This window comes from Aristolochia californica, unplaced genomic scaffold (genome assembly GCF_029961685.1).
Source record: "Aristolochia californica isolate CCGP_79_NKW_82.1479 unplaced genomic scaffold, dmAriCali1.0.hap1 SCAF_7, whole genome shotgun sequence".
NCBI classification, from domain to species: Eukaryota; Viridiplantae; Streptophyta; class Magnoliopsida; order Piperales; family Aristolochiaceae; genus Aristolochia; species Aristolochia californica.
In genome coordinates, this window is record NW_027182268.1 from 40,991,974 (window position 1) to 41,006,608 (window position 14,635).

A 14,635-nucleotide genomic window follows, 5' to 3' on the forward strand; every position below is an offset into this window, starting at 1 on the left:
TCCGAGGCAGCTGACCGACTGTACTGAACTGTTCGATAAGTCTGGAGTTTTGTACCATTTCAAGTTTTCAACGCCTCAGATACTCTCCATTGTTTCTTGAAAAGGAAAGTTGAGTGGAAATCGTTGGACAAGTTCTCTCGTACGTCTGATACGGGATTATACTTGGGCGATGAAAAATGTCTGTCCATATCTCTGGAAACACGAATGTTCCGACACCGGCTGACCCAAGTGGGAAAGTCTCAGGTAGCGCTTCCTCTTATCCTTCTCCCGTTGCTAGATATGAAGAGATTGTTGGGGATTCCGATATGTTCATGGCAACGCTGGAGAACCTACATATGGCCAAGGGAACAAAGTTTATGTAAGTGGGTTTTGATTTTTGTTACTTTTTCTGATTTCGAGTATCGGGTTTGGTGATCCGTTTTTCATGTTCTCGTTTTGGGTAAACGTTGTTTTCGAATCCTGCTGAGTTGATTGACACCAACTTTTCGAGAGTTTGTTCGTTCGGGTTTGAAAAATGCCTGAAACTTCGTTTTCGGCTCATACTGGTTGCTACATTTTCTTCTTGTAGATTTTTTTTGTTCTTACTAATTGGTTATGGCTAATTATTAGAACAGTATGGAGATTTAAGCTCGTATGAATTCAAAGAGAATCATATTTTCTCTACTCTGTCATAACTACAAGTTGTTTACAAGTGGTATCCATAAGCAGTCTTAACATCTTTATGAATCCCAAGAGAAGAAATGATTGATGGATTTGAAGAAATGACAAGAAGAACGGCAAGATTCATGTAGTTTTGCTGTGAGAGCACCTACGTCCACAACAGCCAAGAGAAGCCCATTGAAACTCATTATGAGTTTTGTGTGTACAAGTCCTGCTCTGCCCTTTTCAACTTGTCTCACACATATGGGTTCATCTCACCAGATAAACTTGTCGGTGGTAAGATGTCCACTGGTCTATAGTTTTACATGTGTTTCACGTCTTTGGCTAGTTGTTTGAAAGTGTGAGCTATGTGTATGTGAGGCAATAGTTCCACATTGGTTTGGGTTTGAAAAGATCCTATTCTTATAAGTTGGAAAGAGGCTTCCTGCATTTGGTTTCTCATTTTGGGATAAACTGACCTTACTCATATAAAACTAACCAGACCCATTGAGTTGCACATTATCACATATTTGGCTATCGACTCTTTAATGGAGGGAATAATCCCACATAGGTTAAAATGGTTTGCCTTCTTTTTGGCAATGGATGTAGGTTAAAGTTTAGAATAAGTCTTGTGGTTATTGGTTGAGAAAAAAACTCCTAACTTTTGGTTAATCATTTTGGGTTAGACATAGACCCAACTTAAAATGGTGATTGAGCAGGGCATTTGTTTTGTTGGGTCTAGGTTATGTACCCTGGTCTTTCAACTGTTTGTTTGAGTTTGGGCGTGAGGGGGTAGTGTTAGTGGGAATAATCCCTAACAAGTTAAAGTTTGGCTTGTGGTTGTTAGTTGGGGAAAAAAAAATTATAATCTTTGTCTAGTATTAAAGAAGGGACATAGAGCCAACTTAACAATCATCGCCTAATTATTCTTCTGCTTCCATAAACCTAGTTTGATCTTGAGATATTTGTTGTGTCAATCAAGTTTTAATTTTTTATCTTTTTATCCTTCTCAACTAGGATTATTATTTTTATTTTTTATAACATATATATTTCAGTATTTGGGGATATTATTTTACTAAATTTTCTATTTTATCTTCTAGGGCAACTGTGAAGCCTGAATTAGATTAATTGTATTGATGGTGTCATTCTGTTTCAATTATCTTTACAACATTAATACTTGAATCTTGATTATGTGCATATATTGGGATATAATGATATTTATACCCGATAACTCTTTTTTGTTCAAAATTACATACATTGCTTTTCTTTCAAGTTACTCTTCATGTTTTCTGTTTCCAGGATACCCACTATCGGAGGAAAAGCACTAGATCTTCACCGACTTTTTGTGGAAGTCACATCTCGTGGTGGCCTAGAACAGGTCTGCCATATCCTTCGGGTGGAAACATGCACTAGATGCTCTTATATTTGAAGTCATCTTTCTGAAGTCAACCAAAGACTCCTCATGCCATTTTCTCAGAGTAACTAAGCCTTTCAAGAGAATTCACTATGATTTGCAGTAATGTTTGTTTAAAAAAATCGATCTTGGGTCTGCTGTCTTCAATGATGGCTCAAGCCTCTTAAATGGCCTTTCATCCTGTAGTTTCCAGAAAAAAGGATGGTGTTGCACAAATCATGGCTCCTGGAAGCTTATTACTGTCCATCACAAATTTTCCTTATTAAAAACTGTAGTCATGGCTCTTTTCTGCTGATTTTGAAGGTTGTTTTCATATGGGAAGATACGAACCCCTAATCAAACTTATGAAGAATTAATATTGCTTGTCATCCGAGGATGGCAGTTTTAGTTTCTCCTCTTCTTGGTTAAAAATGTTAAGAATTTTGAATTAATTAATGCCATTTCTTACAAATGTTATGAAGACCGCATAATATGATCTAATACTGTTTTTACCACAACTTGTTACGTATTCTGGTTCAAATTTGTTTCCTTTTTTGGTTATGGAATCTAAGAATCTTTGTCATTTTTTTTTGTCAGGTTATTAGAGATCGTAAATGGCGAGATGTAGTTGCTCTTTTCAGTTTTCCAAGTACAATTACCAATGCATCCTTTGTATTGAGAAAGTACTACATATCCCTACTCCATGACTATGAACAAATTTATTTCTTTCGAGAGCAAAGGTGGCAAATGTCCACAGGTGCTTTTCTGTGAGCCTGATTATTCCTTCATATAAGCTTATATCTTTTATTTCCTGCGTGAGTTAACCTAAAACATATATGTGTTTAAGTGTCTGATGTTGCTGGAGATGATTTCTCTTATTTAAATCCAGTGCTTCTTTCCCCAGGAAGTTCTGTAAGCGCTTCAGTGCAAGGACAAATTCAAGTTGCAGCACCACCAATCCTAGATAATGACACTTCTGGGAATCAATTAACAGGTTCCTACTGGTACTTCTTTACAGAATTTGCACGTTACATTCTTTTCACTTCCTCTCTTGTTTTCATACCATTCCCATCCTTTTGGGCGTCTTTGGCGCCCTTTCATAGCCGTATAACCGAGGGTGAAAAAGCCTGTTAAGGGTGGAATAGGTTCTTTTGCGGTTTTCAGTGATTGGCTGTTTTTATTTTCCTACATTGATATTTCCATATTTAGGCTTATGGCAACACAGCTTCTAACTGATGCAGCCAACAGACGACCAAAGTGCACCAATATATCATGTTGTCGTAAATTCTTTACATGTTTGAAGTAATATGAAAGAATGTATAAAAAATAGAATGACTGATTTGAACACACTGCTTTTGTTTAGTGGCAGATTGGGCCCCATATCTATCTGAAACCTGTCACATACTTAACTATGTGATCAGTATGCATATAAAGGAAGTGCTTAAATAGTCATCTGATTTACTTTATCCCGGTTTCTTTTGTCAAAACCAGATCTGAAGCCTATGATGATACATTATAAGAGCCAAGGACTTATCTTAATTCCAAATGTTCTCAGTGGTATTAGGCTGTTCTATGTACTGCACGAGTTTCAGTACAATTTATTTGTCTACTTCTTTAAGTGGATGCACTTATTATGAATCAATCAGCTGTCATTAATTAGAGCCGTGCCTCTAGAAACAACCAGGTTTTACTCATGGGTTGTGAACTGTTAGCAGCATGTAAAACCCTAATGCTTCTGCATCTTACTGACCTAGAAGTCCCGTTCAGATGTTGACAACTTTCGGATTTCAATACTGAAGACCTTATTGATGGTTTTATCCCCATCTTCTTGGCATCTCAAGCAGTTGATTTCATTCCTCATATTGTCTAAATGTCTTTTTCGATATTGCAAGTCATGGTTATTTTCATTCCAATATTTCTGTTATAATATTCATCAACCACATTTCATTTTAAAACTAAACTGGTCTGGTCATGTTATCTCTGAAGTACAGTCAAATCTACCCATCTTGAAAAATCAGGATGTGCGGGGCGAATTAAATGTCAGAAGTCTTCAGGATTGTACTTGTCTATGTCAACAATCTCTTCTGAGATGATTTTCAGTGACTAGGAAGGATAATGATGTCCAAATCTTGAATCCTTAGATTGTGAAGTACACCACTACATTTATTCACATCCTTTCTGCTAGACTGTGTTGTAACCTGTTATGAATTCGCGTGCAGATGTTTTTTATGTCATTTTGTCCTCATCCACGTGCTGATACCTCTAAGATGTCCTACCTAGGTCAATACTCAAATGAATCACCAGGAGTAGTTATTATCCCTTTTATGGAAAAGAGAAGAAATCCAAAAAAAGAGAGAGAAGCAATTTGTTTCATAAAGCAAAAAGCCATTATGTGACCTACACATGCACTTGTAGACAACCATCTGTGATGCGCAGGGACAGTATTGTGTTCTGTTTTTTACTTACTGTGGTAAAATTGTTTCCTGAGGAAAAATAACATGGTGTCTGAAAAGCTAATTTAAGGTTTGGGTGGTGTAATTCAAGTTTAAGAGCACTATTTCCCTCTTGGTTTAATTCATGATTTCTTTATTTATTATTTCCAGTGGGCTCTTTGTTGACTGGAACGATCAAAGGAAAATTTGATAATGGATATCTAGTGAGTGTTAGTCATGGTTCAGAAATGCTTCAAGGTATCCTTTATCATGCTTCTGCGGGCTTACCAGTTTCCTCCAGGAGTGTGTCATCAGTGCTACCTCGTCGCAGCATTAGGAGAAGATCAAGACGGGCTCTCCGGGATCCATCTCATCCGAAGTCGAATAGAAGTGGCTACAATTTCTTCTTTGCAGAACATTATGCAAAGCTCAAGCCTTTTTATCATGGTGAAGAGACTGCAATCACTCAAAAGATTGGTCATTTATGGAGCACACTAACTGAGGCTGAAAGGGAGGTAATGATGTTCTTTGTGCTTTTGTTCTGAATTGCTTTCTTTTGTGGCATGTAGAACTGTCTTATGATCTATGCCTACATGGCTATCTACTTCTTAGAAATTTATAGAACGGTTGCTGTTGAATGGGAGAGTATTTTGATTTATGGCCTGGTATAGTAGATATTGTTAGGGAAGAGGAAGAAAGAAGAATGGAGTCACAAGCTCTTGTCCTATGCTAAGTAATTTAAGAAAATCTTTATGGTTGTGCAGGTGTATCAGGCGAAAGGGGTAAAGGATAAAGAAAGGTACCAGATCGAGATGTTGGAATATAGAAAATCATCGATTGCTTCAAAACCTCGTTAGTTTTCTGCAATTTACAAGAGTCTTATTCTCTTCCACCATAGAAAATGCATACCATGTACAGAGAGAAGACAAAGCAGTGCAGCACCTTGCATTTTTGAGGAACTGTGGCCATCATTTTGATCAGTTTGTTCTTCCGACGTTGCAGGCTGATCCTTTTATCTAATTGACGAGAGCTCACAAAATGAAAGTTTTGTTTTGGGACATTATTCTGCTATTCTTTGAAGTGGTTGCGAGGATATAGTTATTTAAAGTTGCCGTTGTTGTAGTTTTAATTGACAATGTTCTATACAAATCGCATGGGCCTTTTTTTAATTCTATACAGCTTATATGCATCACATCATTACCAACTAGATTGAGTTTAAGCTTTAAAGAAAGTAGTAGTAGTAGTAGTAGTTTAACTTGACCTCCTGCATATTTCATTCAAGAATGATTTCCAGAGCGGATGACAAAGAATGATTTTGTTACCTTTTCTGCTCACGATGAGATGAAATGAAAAACCTCCTCACGTCAAGTCATCCTTAAGAACAACATGTGTGAATGTGTGTGCTTCCGATTTCTGAAATTCCATCTTCTCCCTCCTCTCCTTGTCCATCTTCTGCTGCGTTAATCTCCCTTTCGACGTTGCAGGCTGTCTCCAACGAAGGAGATATTTCAAACGAAGAGTCCCTTCTTTCCGATGGTTCAATCTTTAAGACTTTTTGCTCAGGGAAGTGCCATGCTACGACTTGGGCGCGAGCGGCGCACACAGAATAAGATCGCGCCGTCCATTGGTCGATCGGATGGGCCCCACTGAACATCCACGTGACGTCCAGTTGGATATACCAATACCTGCTGGCTGCTGCTGCTGCCACCTCGACTCCCGGGACAAATCTCTCCGCCTTCTTCCACCTAAACTCTTGCACCTTTTACAGAAATACAGCTTATAAACGCCTCTTCGTATGAGGTCCTGAAAGAATCTGTCACGGCACTTCATTGCTTTTGCAGCTCTCCGCTCAAAGGCCGAACCTCACCATCTTTCAGCTTCGCTTCAGGGTTCAGTTCCTCCAATCAAGTCTCTCCTTTTGCTCTCTCTCTCTCTCTCTCTCTCTCTCTCTCTATTTTGCTAATCTGTTTTCTTTTTTCTTTGTATGTTTTGAATAATATTTGTTTTCTTCTCTCTTGAAATTTTGGATGCGAAAGCTGAAAGCTGAAAGATTAAAAAGATTTATGTGTGATTCGATATTTGTTTTCTTCTCTCTTGATATTTTGGATGCGGCTGCTTTGATTTTTATATCCTCTTATGATCTTCCTTTATTTTTTATATTCAACGTTTAAGGATTGTTGCTACTTTCAGCTTTTTCCACCTTAATTTCGTGATTGTGGTAATTGGTCGTACGTTGTTCTCCATGATTCTTTACATCCCGTCTGTTGTTTTGAGACTGTTTTGTATCCTTGTTAACTGAGCTGATTTGTGTTGTATTGGGACTATTTAGTTTCGCATGCCGCTTTTTTTTTTATTTTTTTATTTTTTCTACCCTTTGATGCTGCAAGTTTGCTTCACGTAAACCATGTAGATGGTTTTAATGGCGCTGTTTTAATTTTCCTTTTTAAGTGGAGGTTCTCAGTTGTTTCTACGGTTCGTCCATGCTATTTATCTTTACACCTAATTTCTTCGTCTCTCCATATTTCTTTTACTTCGAAATACTATCCGACAATAATAGTACTTCAATTTTTTTCGCTCTTCTGCTAGCTAATTTTTCACTTGGATCTAGTCACAGACGAATATATCAAAATGTTTAATTTAATTTCTAATTTGATATTGGTACTAAGATTTCCTGTTGAAATCCGCCCTTGGTCTAGTACAAAGTTATCTGCTTCTTCAGTTCTTCGCGCTCTAGACTTTGGAATTTCCTTGTGTTGGTTATTTCATCTGTTCTGTATTGTATTGACTTTCAAGAATTTTGCTTTAAACCTATGTTTGCTTCGTAGCTACTACTTTCGGATAAAGCTTTGACGCCTCCTGTAACCATTGGTCTCTCGATCCAAGTCTTCCTGATGTCTCATGTTTTCATTCTTCTTCTCATTTCTGCCGACTTTCTATTCTGCATCGCTGATTAAGCCAAATTTGTACTAAATAGGACTGTAAATTCAACGAATTCTACTTCTTTTGTGTTTTGGTCCGGGTGGCTTTCTTACACCACCTTATCTTTTCTATTGTTTCCTGAACCAGGAAGCTTAAATGGCTAGCAAACGGATTCAGAAGGAGCTTCAGGATCTGCAGAGAGATCCACCAACTTCCTGCAGTGCTGGACCAGTCGGGGAGGACCTTTTCCATTGGCAGGCCACAATCATGGGCCCTGCCGATAGCCCCTATGCAGGAGGTGTATTTTTCATCATGATCCATTTCCCACCAGATTACCCCTTCAAACCCCCAAAAGTGAACTTCCAGACTAAGGTTAGACACAATCCATCTTTGGGGCAGTATATGTTTTGAACAATATCTCGTTTCCTATAAAGATGGGAGTTGCAGGTCAAGCTGCTTTCTTTTGTCTTTGCCAATTCTTTATGGTTGCTTTTTTTTGTCTGTTGCCAATTCTGTATGGTTGGTAATTTTATTGACTGGGAAGAACATTTAGGCAAACTTTTTTCTTGAGTCCATATAATCAGGAATCTTCCTATTTTAACATTTGAAACTCTATTCTTGTCATATTAATTGGTTTAGTGTTCAAGGAAAGTGATGTAATAATTCTTGAAGAAGCTCTGTTTGATTATCACTCAATGATTTAAATAGTTATCTAATAGTTGCAGTCTTCTTAACATATTAGATCTCAAAATATTACAGTTATAATAGTCTTCCTGCTCTTTGGGTTTGAACCGAAATGTTAATGCTACATAAATGGATAACAAGCTGCTGGCTATGGTTGTCACTGAAAGTGTCAGAGCTGATGTACTTTTAATGGGTTTTATGAAGGTCAATGATTGGCAAGTAGCTCCTCGTGTTTGGAGCAAGTCCCACTAACTAGCATTTCTAATTTCGCATTTGGATAATTATGATTAATGTTAGTGTTATGTTTTGATTAATTTCTTGACATACTGAGGCTACTTAGGAAATCTTTCAATTTTTTTTTAAACTGTAGGAACTCTTTCAATCAAATAGCTTCTTAACGCAAAGTGGATGATTAAATAGTTTAAGAAATGCCATTTTAAAAAAAAATCAACGTAAGAACTGAATGGAAGACTGAATAGTTAAAAAAAAAGGATTAAACACATTTCAAAGATGAGCCAAATATGACTGGGATAGGGTTTTATTCTGCTGATGATAGAAAACCTTGATTCCATTACATAAAGACAGCACTTTGAATGCTTTTCAGTTATTCTTTTTTTGTTCATGTTATTCTTAATTGTTTGATGATTACTGTATGTTCAGTAGTGTAATCTTTCCAAAGGTAATACCTTCTAATGCTGGTTCATTCAAAATTTACTACTTCATAACTTGGAGTTGTTTACATTTTGTGGTGACTGATCTTATATATGGTTTGATTCTGTCTATAGTTTATTTTGATTTGAAAATCTAAATTATTTTCTCTTTCCTTTGCTTAAAAATTAATGGATACGGATGGATGTGGATTTCGAAGAGGCTGTCTAGCAGACATATTACTACTTAATCTGTTCTGAAAAAAATTACTTCCTGAGGGGAAAATGGTCTCTTATCCATCTCTTTCTTTCAGAATCTCTTTTTCAAACTTCTTGTTTATGAACTTCTCTCTTTAGTGTCTACAAAATTTATAAAGTTTGCAACAGTTGGACATCTGCTAACAGTGAAATGTTTGGCATATGATGCAATTTACTTGGAAGGACACTATCCAACTTGGAAGGAAATAGTTATTGTGGTTTCTTGCCGTTGACTGTATTGTCTCATCAGTTTGCTGTTGTTCTAGAACAAGGATAACTGCATGTGTTCTAAATTCACTGATCAATAGATTCCTCTTGCGGCAGTTCAGAAAAAAAAAAAAAATCCTGTATGTGCATTTTCACTGGTTTTCTAACGTTCTAACAAGTAAGTTATGTTGCTCTTGTTATTCTAGTTATTAGGCTTTTCCTAACAAAAGAGAACAACAAAGAGAATAAAAGAAAGCACATCAGAAACTACAACAGTGAATCAAACTGTAGAGGAATGGCATCTAGCAGCAAGCTGCTGGTGTGAGATCTCATAACTAGCAAGAAAATTGGCAAGACTTGCATTGGGAAATGTGGAACAGCTAAATGCAGATGCTTTGCTTTGGTTTCATGATTTTACCAAGCGAATGGGTAGAACCACTTAATATTGGATGGTTCGTTTTGGGTTCATGGTCTTACCCAGCGTATGGCCAACTGGGTGTCACCCTCTAATAGGAGCATTGTTAGTGCAATGGAAAAGTTGCAAGAGAATTTACTCTCTTGAAAACTGTATGGAAATGAGTTAGTCAAGGGGAAAAGTAGGGAGGGGAACTCACTGCATCTAGAGAATTCTCTCTCATTTTATAATATTAACTCTTCCTCTGTTAAAGGTAAATGAGAGAATATAACCCTGCAAAAAGGGTGCCATTTGACCATGTTATCTTTCCATGAATTTTGCAGGTTTACCACCCAAATATAAACTCAAATGGCAGTATCTGTCTGGATATCCTCAAAGAACAGTGGAGCCCTGCGTTGACAATCTCAAAGGTGCTCCTCTCCATCTGCTCCCTCCTCACTGATCCCAACCCTGAAGATCCGCTGGTTCCTGAGATTGCTCACATTTACAAGAACCAAAGAACCCGTTATGAGGAAACTGCAAGGGCATGGTCCCAGAAATATGCCATGAACTGACAGCATGCTTGATGGGTTGTCAAGTTCTTAAACAGTCAGTTGAGCTATCAACTCTCATGCACAGGAAACAAGTGAGCAAATCTGTACTATTTATTAATGAACGTTTTGTATCTCAGGATTGCTCCCTTTTTTGGGTTTGATGGCTTCTGTAAATTGGATTTCTCTTTTTTTTTCTTGTTTTTTTCTTTTTTTTTAGAGAGAGTGTGAGCGTGTAATGACATTATATGTTTAAATCTACCTTTCCTGCTATGGGCATATGTGGAGAAAGTTGAAAATATTGGACCCCAAATGTTTCACTTCTCGTGGAGGGAGAGAATACAGAACGAAGGAGGTGAGATGCAAAGTCCCGTTAAAGTGATATACTTGGGAGCTCTTTATTCTCTTACTACTCGAGAATGACTCTTTATTTATCTTCTTAGCAGAACAGGCCATGGAAAATATGCATTTTTCTTCTTAAAAATCCAACTTTATTAGACGAGCTGAGTCGTTATCTTTATGTCACATATTATGGACAAAAACATGAGTGCCCTCTTTTTGTCTTTCTTATTTCTTCGACTCACTTATCTGCATGAAATGAATAAATTAATCATCAAATATATGAAACTAGAAAATACATCACAAATATAATATATTATCGTCAAAACCATCATTTTCCTTATTTTATTTACATATTTTATTATTTATATTACCCAAAAGATCAGCGGAAGATATAGGTGTCCAACAACGTAGGTAAGACAACGATAATATATTATCAATCAATTAAATATATAAAAATAAAAATACCATAATAATTTATATTTTACCTGTTAGTAGTATAAGAGAAAATATAAAACACAAAAATATTCTTGATTTATTTATTTAATATTAAAAGCCATAAAAATAGTATTCGAATCAAATTAAATATTTTTAATTAAAATGGCAGCAACTTCAGAGTTTCGAGTTGATCGTGGCTGTCGATTTCCGCGGGGAGGGTCACGTTCACAAGACTCGGCATCGGCCCCACGCGGCACGACCCAAGTCTTTGACTGGTGGACCCAAAAAGACGGAGACTTCGTGAAGTTTGGTAACGGAAAATTGTTCTATGTTGGAGACTGGTCGTACAAGTACGACAGGGATGGCTTTCATTTTTTTGTCTGACGAAAATGCCCCTGGGAAACTTCTGGGAACTCTCCTCGGCATATTTACTTGGGGTGACACAAAATCATCATGCAAACGAAATTGAATTCCTGCAGATTCTCCGATATCTTCCCAAACTGGCAGCTTCTCCCGCCTTTTCTCACGTGTGGGGATTGTGGCATATCCGGATTTTCCTAAACGACAGGGGTAGTTTTGTCATTTTATCTATCTGATTAAGATTTTAGATTCATCACCCTGTCGGTTACACGGTTGGGTCAAATCGTCAATATCTTAAAGATGAAGCGAACGAACCCGTCCGTTCATCACACCCGTTGATTCCCACCCGGGTCCACTCTTGGATAAAATCGAAATTTTAGTTTCGTGATTGGGCGTCAAGTTTCCTATAATAAGAAGGTCACGATGTTCTTCTACACGCGCACGAGGAGGGGGGGTTAGCGTGCCGAGCGTGGCCTCCGCGTCAAGAGATGGACACGCGCGTGTCGTGGGCCCCGCAAGAGTAAGAGATGATGATGATGAACGGCGAGGATGGCGGTTGCAACGTGTCGCAGTACGGGTGAAGCGGGTCCATGCGTAGAAGTTGTTGGGGGGCAAAAAAGGAAAGGTGTAAATGCGTGATTAAGGGGGAGAGAGAGAGAGAGAGAGAGATTGGAAATTTAAAAACCGAAAGAGTTTTCCTTCAGAAGCTTAACCTTCGAATAGAATTTAAAGATTCAGAGCAGTAAAATTCCGTTAAGCTCCAAGGGAATTCATGCACATTTACTGAGAGATTATCGGAAGAGGAGGAGTGCGTATCCGAATCCAACCGACTGAAAATGGAAAAATAACATTTAAATCACAAATGGGTATCTTAATCTCGCTATCTTCTAGTTGGAAAGACAAATCAGAAGAGGAAACTCCCCGGCGAAACAGCTCCAAGAGAAATTAAAAGGCCTCCTCCGGAAAAGAGAACGTTCAGGAACGTGCAGTCAATCTTCAGCAGCTGCAGCATGGAGCTGGAGAGACGCTTCCAGTGAGAATACCCAACTGGTTCTTCGCGCTTTCTTCCCTTTCCTCGATACAGATCATCGTCGCAGTCGGTTGCCTAGTGTTTGCCTTTAACTAGGTTGCGTGTATGATCATAGTTTTTTTTTTTTTTAAGTTTTTTTTTTTTAGATCCGTATTAGGTGAGGAAGTTTCAATACCTTAGCTGCAGTTTCCTGCTTTTAGCTTCTGTTGTTGATCTTTAACTATGTTAATCTACTTCTTCTGAAGCTTGACGATTCTTATTCTCGTGGTGTCTGCAAAGAACAGCTGCTCGTTGAAAAAATCTATCGTCTTTGTTGCAGTTTTTGAGCTTAGCTCGAAGGATGGAGGTACGGTACCTCTACCTCGTCTCAGCTGGGATTCGGGAAAATTCCTTGTTTTCTATTCTGAACCGCGAGGACCGGTGTCATCGGGCCTCCGTTATACAACAACAGGCTTTATAGCTTTCCTCTCTGTTTTGCTTCCTGATTCATCTTATCTTTCACCTCTACAAATTGATACCGGTCTCATCTGCGGTCTCTTGCTCGGCCTTCTCCTCTCCCAGGAGTAATTATAGCCAGCTGTGTTATTTGCTGGGTTCTCCTTTTCGTGTCACTCCGCACTCTGTTTTACAGTTTTGAGCTGGTTTTTAGAGGACACCTTTCAACGATTCTTTAAACTCTGGAGTGAAAATTAGCTGTTTTTTTTTTTCACCCTTCGTCTCCTGTCAATGATTCACGCCAAAATTCTTCCAAAGATTTCTTCAGATTACTACGACGAAGATATCGAAGCCGCGTCTGATTCCGACGAAAAATCGGATGACAGATTGCTTTCTATCAATAGGAAGTTGGTGAAAAACAGGATCAGGATTAAATTGAAGGTCCAGAAAGCGGGTCAAGGCAGCAAGGTAGAAATGGCAGACGCAGTCAGTGCACAGGAGGGTCATGTTTGTAAGGTCTGTGACAAGGTTTTCAGCTCCGGGAAAGCTCTGGGTGGTCACATGAGAGTTCATAACTCCAATGGAAATGACAATGCCAACAGTAAGAATCCGGCATATGTTGAACAAGCCCGAGACGGCAATTTAGAGAAGCCTGCTAAAGAGAGCGGCGGTACCAGACCGATTTGCTCCGAGTGTGGTAAGCACTTTCCATCTGAGAAATCTTTATATGGTCATATGAGATGCCATCCCGAGAGGAGCTGGCGCGGAATCAATCCTCCCTCAAGTGCGAGGAACAGCTCTTCTTCTACAGTAGATTCTGGGGGTGAGAAGACCGACGATCAGATGGATTCAGCTACCACAGAGATGCCTGCTCCCGATGGAGCTTGCTCACTCGCTACCTGGCCCGTGACTGCGAGGCGGGGCCGGAAGATTGCTTTTGCACCACCTGATAAGTCTACTGGTTGTGCGGACCAAGTGCCAGACGGAGAGGCTGTTGCGAATCTGTTATTTCTCGCTCAGGGAAGCCCATCGAATAGGAAGCCTGAAATTGAGGAACAGGGAGAGAAAATAAGGGAAATTAGCTCAAAGAAAGTGAAGGAACACGCGGAAGACAGTGGTTCTAGTGATGAATACGAATTGAAGGACAAGTACATGGATCCCGTCTCAGATAACAGAAATCGCGTTGATGATGGAAACGAGGATAGTGGGGAGGAATCGGAGAGTACGACTTGTAACAGGCAACTGGATACAATAAGCGAGAACAGTAAGAAGAGGAAGAAGAAGAGAAAATTCAGAGATTTAGATACAGTTGCCAGTGGAAAATACAAGTGCAGCACTTGTAACAAAACCTTCTATTCTCACCAAGCACTGGGAGGGCATAGAGCAAGCCACAAGAAGTACAAATCCCAATCACCCAGTGCCGAAGTGGAAGAAGAAGAAGCTGATGAAGAGAAAACCCCGATTACGAGTGGGACTCATCTCGACGGGTCAAACGAATCCAGCGAAGCTCATCGCTGCCAGATTTGTAACAAAACCTTTCCATCAGGCCAGGCTCTTGGAGGACACAAGAGGTGCCACTACATCGCTCCCACTGAAACTGCAGTGAGCTCCGTCAGTTCGCCGGAGGACGCCCACAAGACTGTTCTGAGAGTTCTAGATTTCGACCTCAACGAGATGCCCCCAGTAGAAGACAATGATGCAGCTGTTGAGTTCTCTACCCCCGTTCATCTTCTTGGCCATTAGCCATTCGGACTGGTGCCTCCTTGAGCGTTTCAGTTAATCAGTTGGTGATTTTGCTTATTTTGTTTAGATCATTAACCTGTTACATTCTTTTAGCTCTGTATTTCGGCAAGTTGGGTTTATAGTCAAAAGGTTATATACCTTCTGTTCTGTTCTTAGAATTGGGGTA

The 14,635-nt window shown here is 39.0% G+C and overlaps 3 protein-coding genes across 3 annotated transcripts; all 3 read left to right on the plus strand.

The window, feature by feature from the left end:
* The first annotated feature begins 39 nt into the window (after positions 1 to 39).
* Positions 40 to 5,659, plus strand: LOC137936374 (high mobility group B protein 15-like). Its single transcript, XM_068780985.1, has 6 exons — positions 40 to 358; positions 1,939 to 2,017; positions 2,630 to 2,789; positions 2,937 to 3,026; positions 4,636 to 4,979; positions 5,229 to 5,659. The coding sequence occupies exons 1-6, from the start codon at positions 177 to 179 to the stop codon at positions 5,319 to 5,321; spliced, it is 948 nt and encodes a 315-aa protein (XP_068637086.1). The 5' UTR covers positions 40 to 176; the 3' UTR covers positions 5,322 to 5,659.
* Positions 5,660 to 6,186: 527 nt separating this feature from the next.
* On the plus strand, positions 6,187 to 10,394 carry LOC137936375 (ubiquitin-conjugating enzyme E2 5A-like). The gene is made up of 3 exons (XM_068780986.1): positions 6,187 to 6,372; positions 7,531 to 7,755; positions 9,918 to 10,394. The coding sequence occupies exons 2-3, from the start codon at positions 7,540 to 7,542 to the stop codon at positions 10,146 to 10,148; spliced, it is 447 nt and encodes a 148-aa protein (XP_068637087.1). The 5' UTR covers positions 6,187 to 6,372; positions 7,531 to 7,539; the 3' UTR covers positions 10,149 to 10,394.
* Positions 10,395 to 12,993: 2,599 nt separating this feature from the next.
* LOC137937705 (zinc finger protein ZAT9-like) lies at positions 12,994 to 14,568 on the plus strand. The gene has a single exon (XM_068782828.1). It carries the CDS (start codon positions 13,018 to 13,020, stop codon positions 14,467 to 14,469), a length of 1,452 nt encoding a protein of 483 aa, XP_068638929.1. The 5' UTR covers positions 12,994 to 13,017; the 3' UTR covers positions 14,470 to 14,568.
* Positions 14,569 to 14,635: the final 67 nt, after the last annotated feature.

Excerpts from the sequence above, each read along its gene's own strand:
- LOC137937705 (XM_068782828.1), top strand. The coding sequence starts at position 13,018 with ATGATTCACGCCAAAATTCTTCCAAAGATTTCTTCAGATTACTACGAC.
- LOC137936374 (XM_068780985.1), top strand. The coding sequence starts at position 177 with ATGTCTGTCCATATCTCTGGAAACACGAATGTTCCGACACCGGCTGAC. Across the intron at positions 359-1,938 it reads GCCAAGGGAACAAAGTTTAT|GATACCCACTATCGGAGGAA; the intron begins GTAAGTGGGTTT and ends TTCTGTTTCCAG. Across the intron at positions 4,980-5,228 it reads TAACTGAGGCTGAAAGGGAG|GTGTATCAGGCGAAAGGGGT; the intron begins GTAATGATGTTC and ends ATGGTTGTGCAG.
- LOC137936375 (XM_068780986.1), top strand. The coding sequence starts at position 7,540 with ATGGCTAGCAAACGGATTCAGAAGGAGCTTCAGGATCTGCAGAGAGAT. Across the intron at positions 7,756-9,917 it reads AAGTGAACTTCCAGACTAAG|GTTTACCACCCAAATATAAA; the intron begins GTTAGACACAAT and ends TGAATTTTGCAG.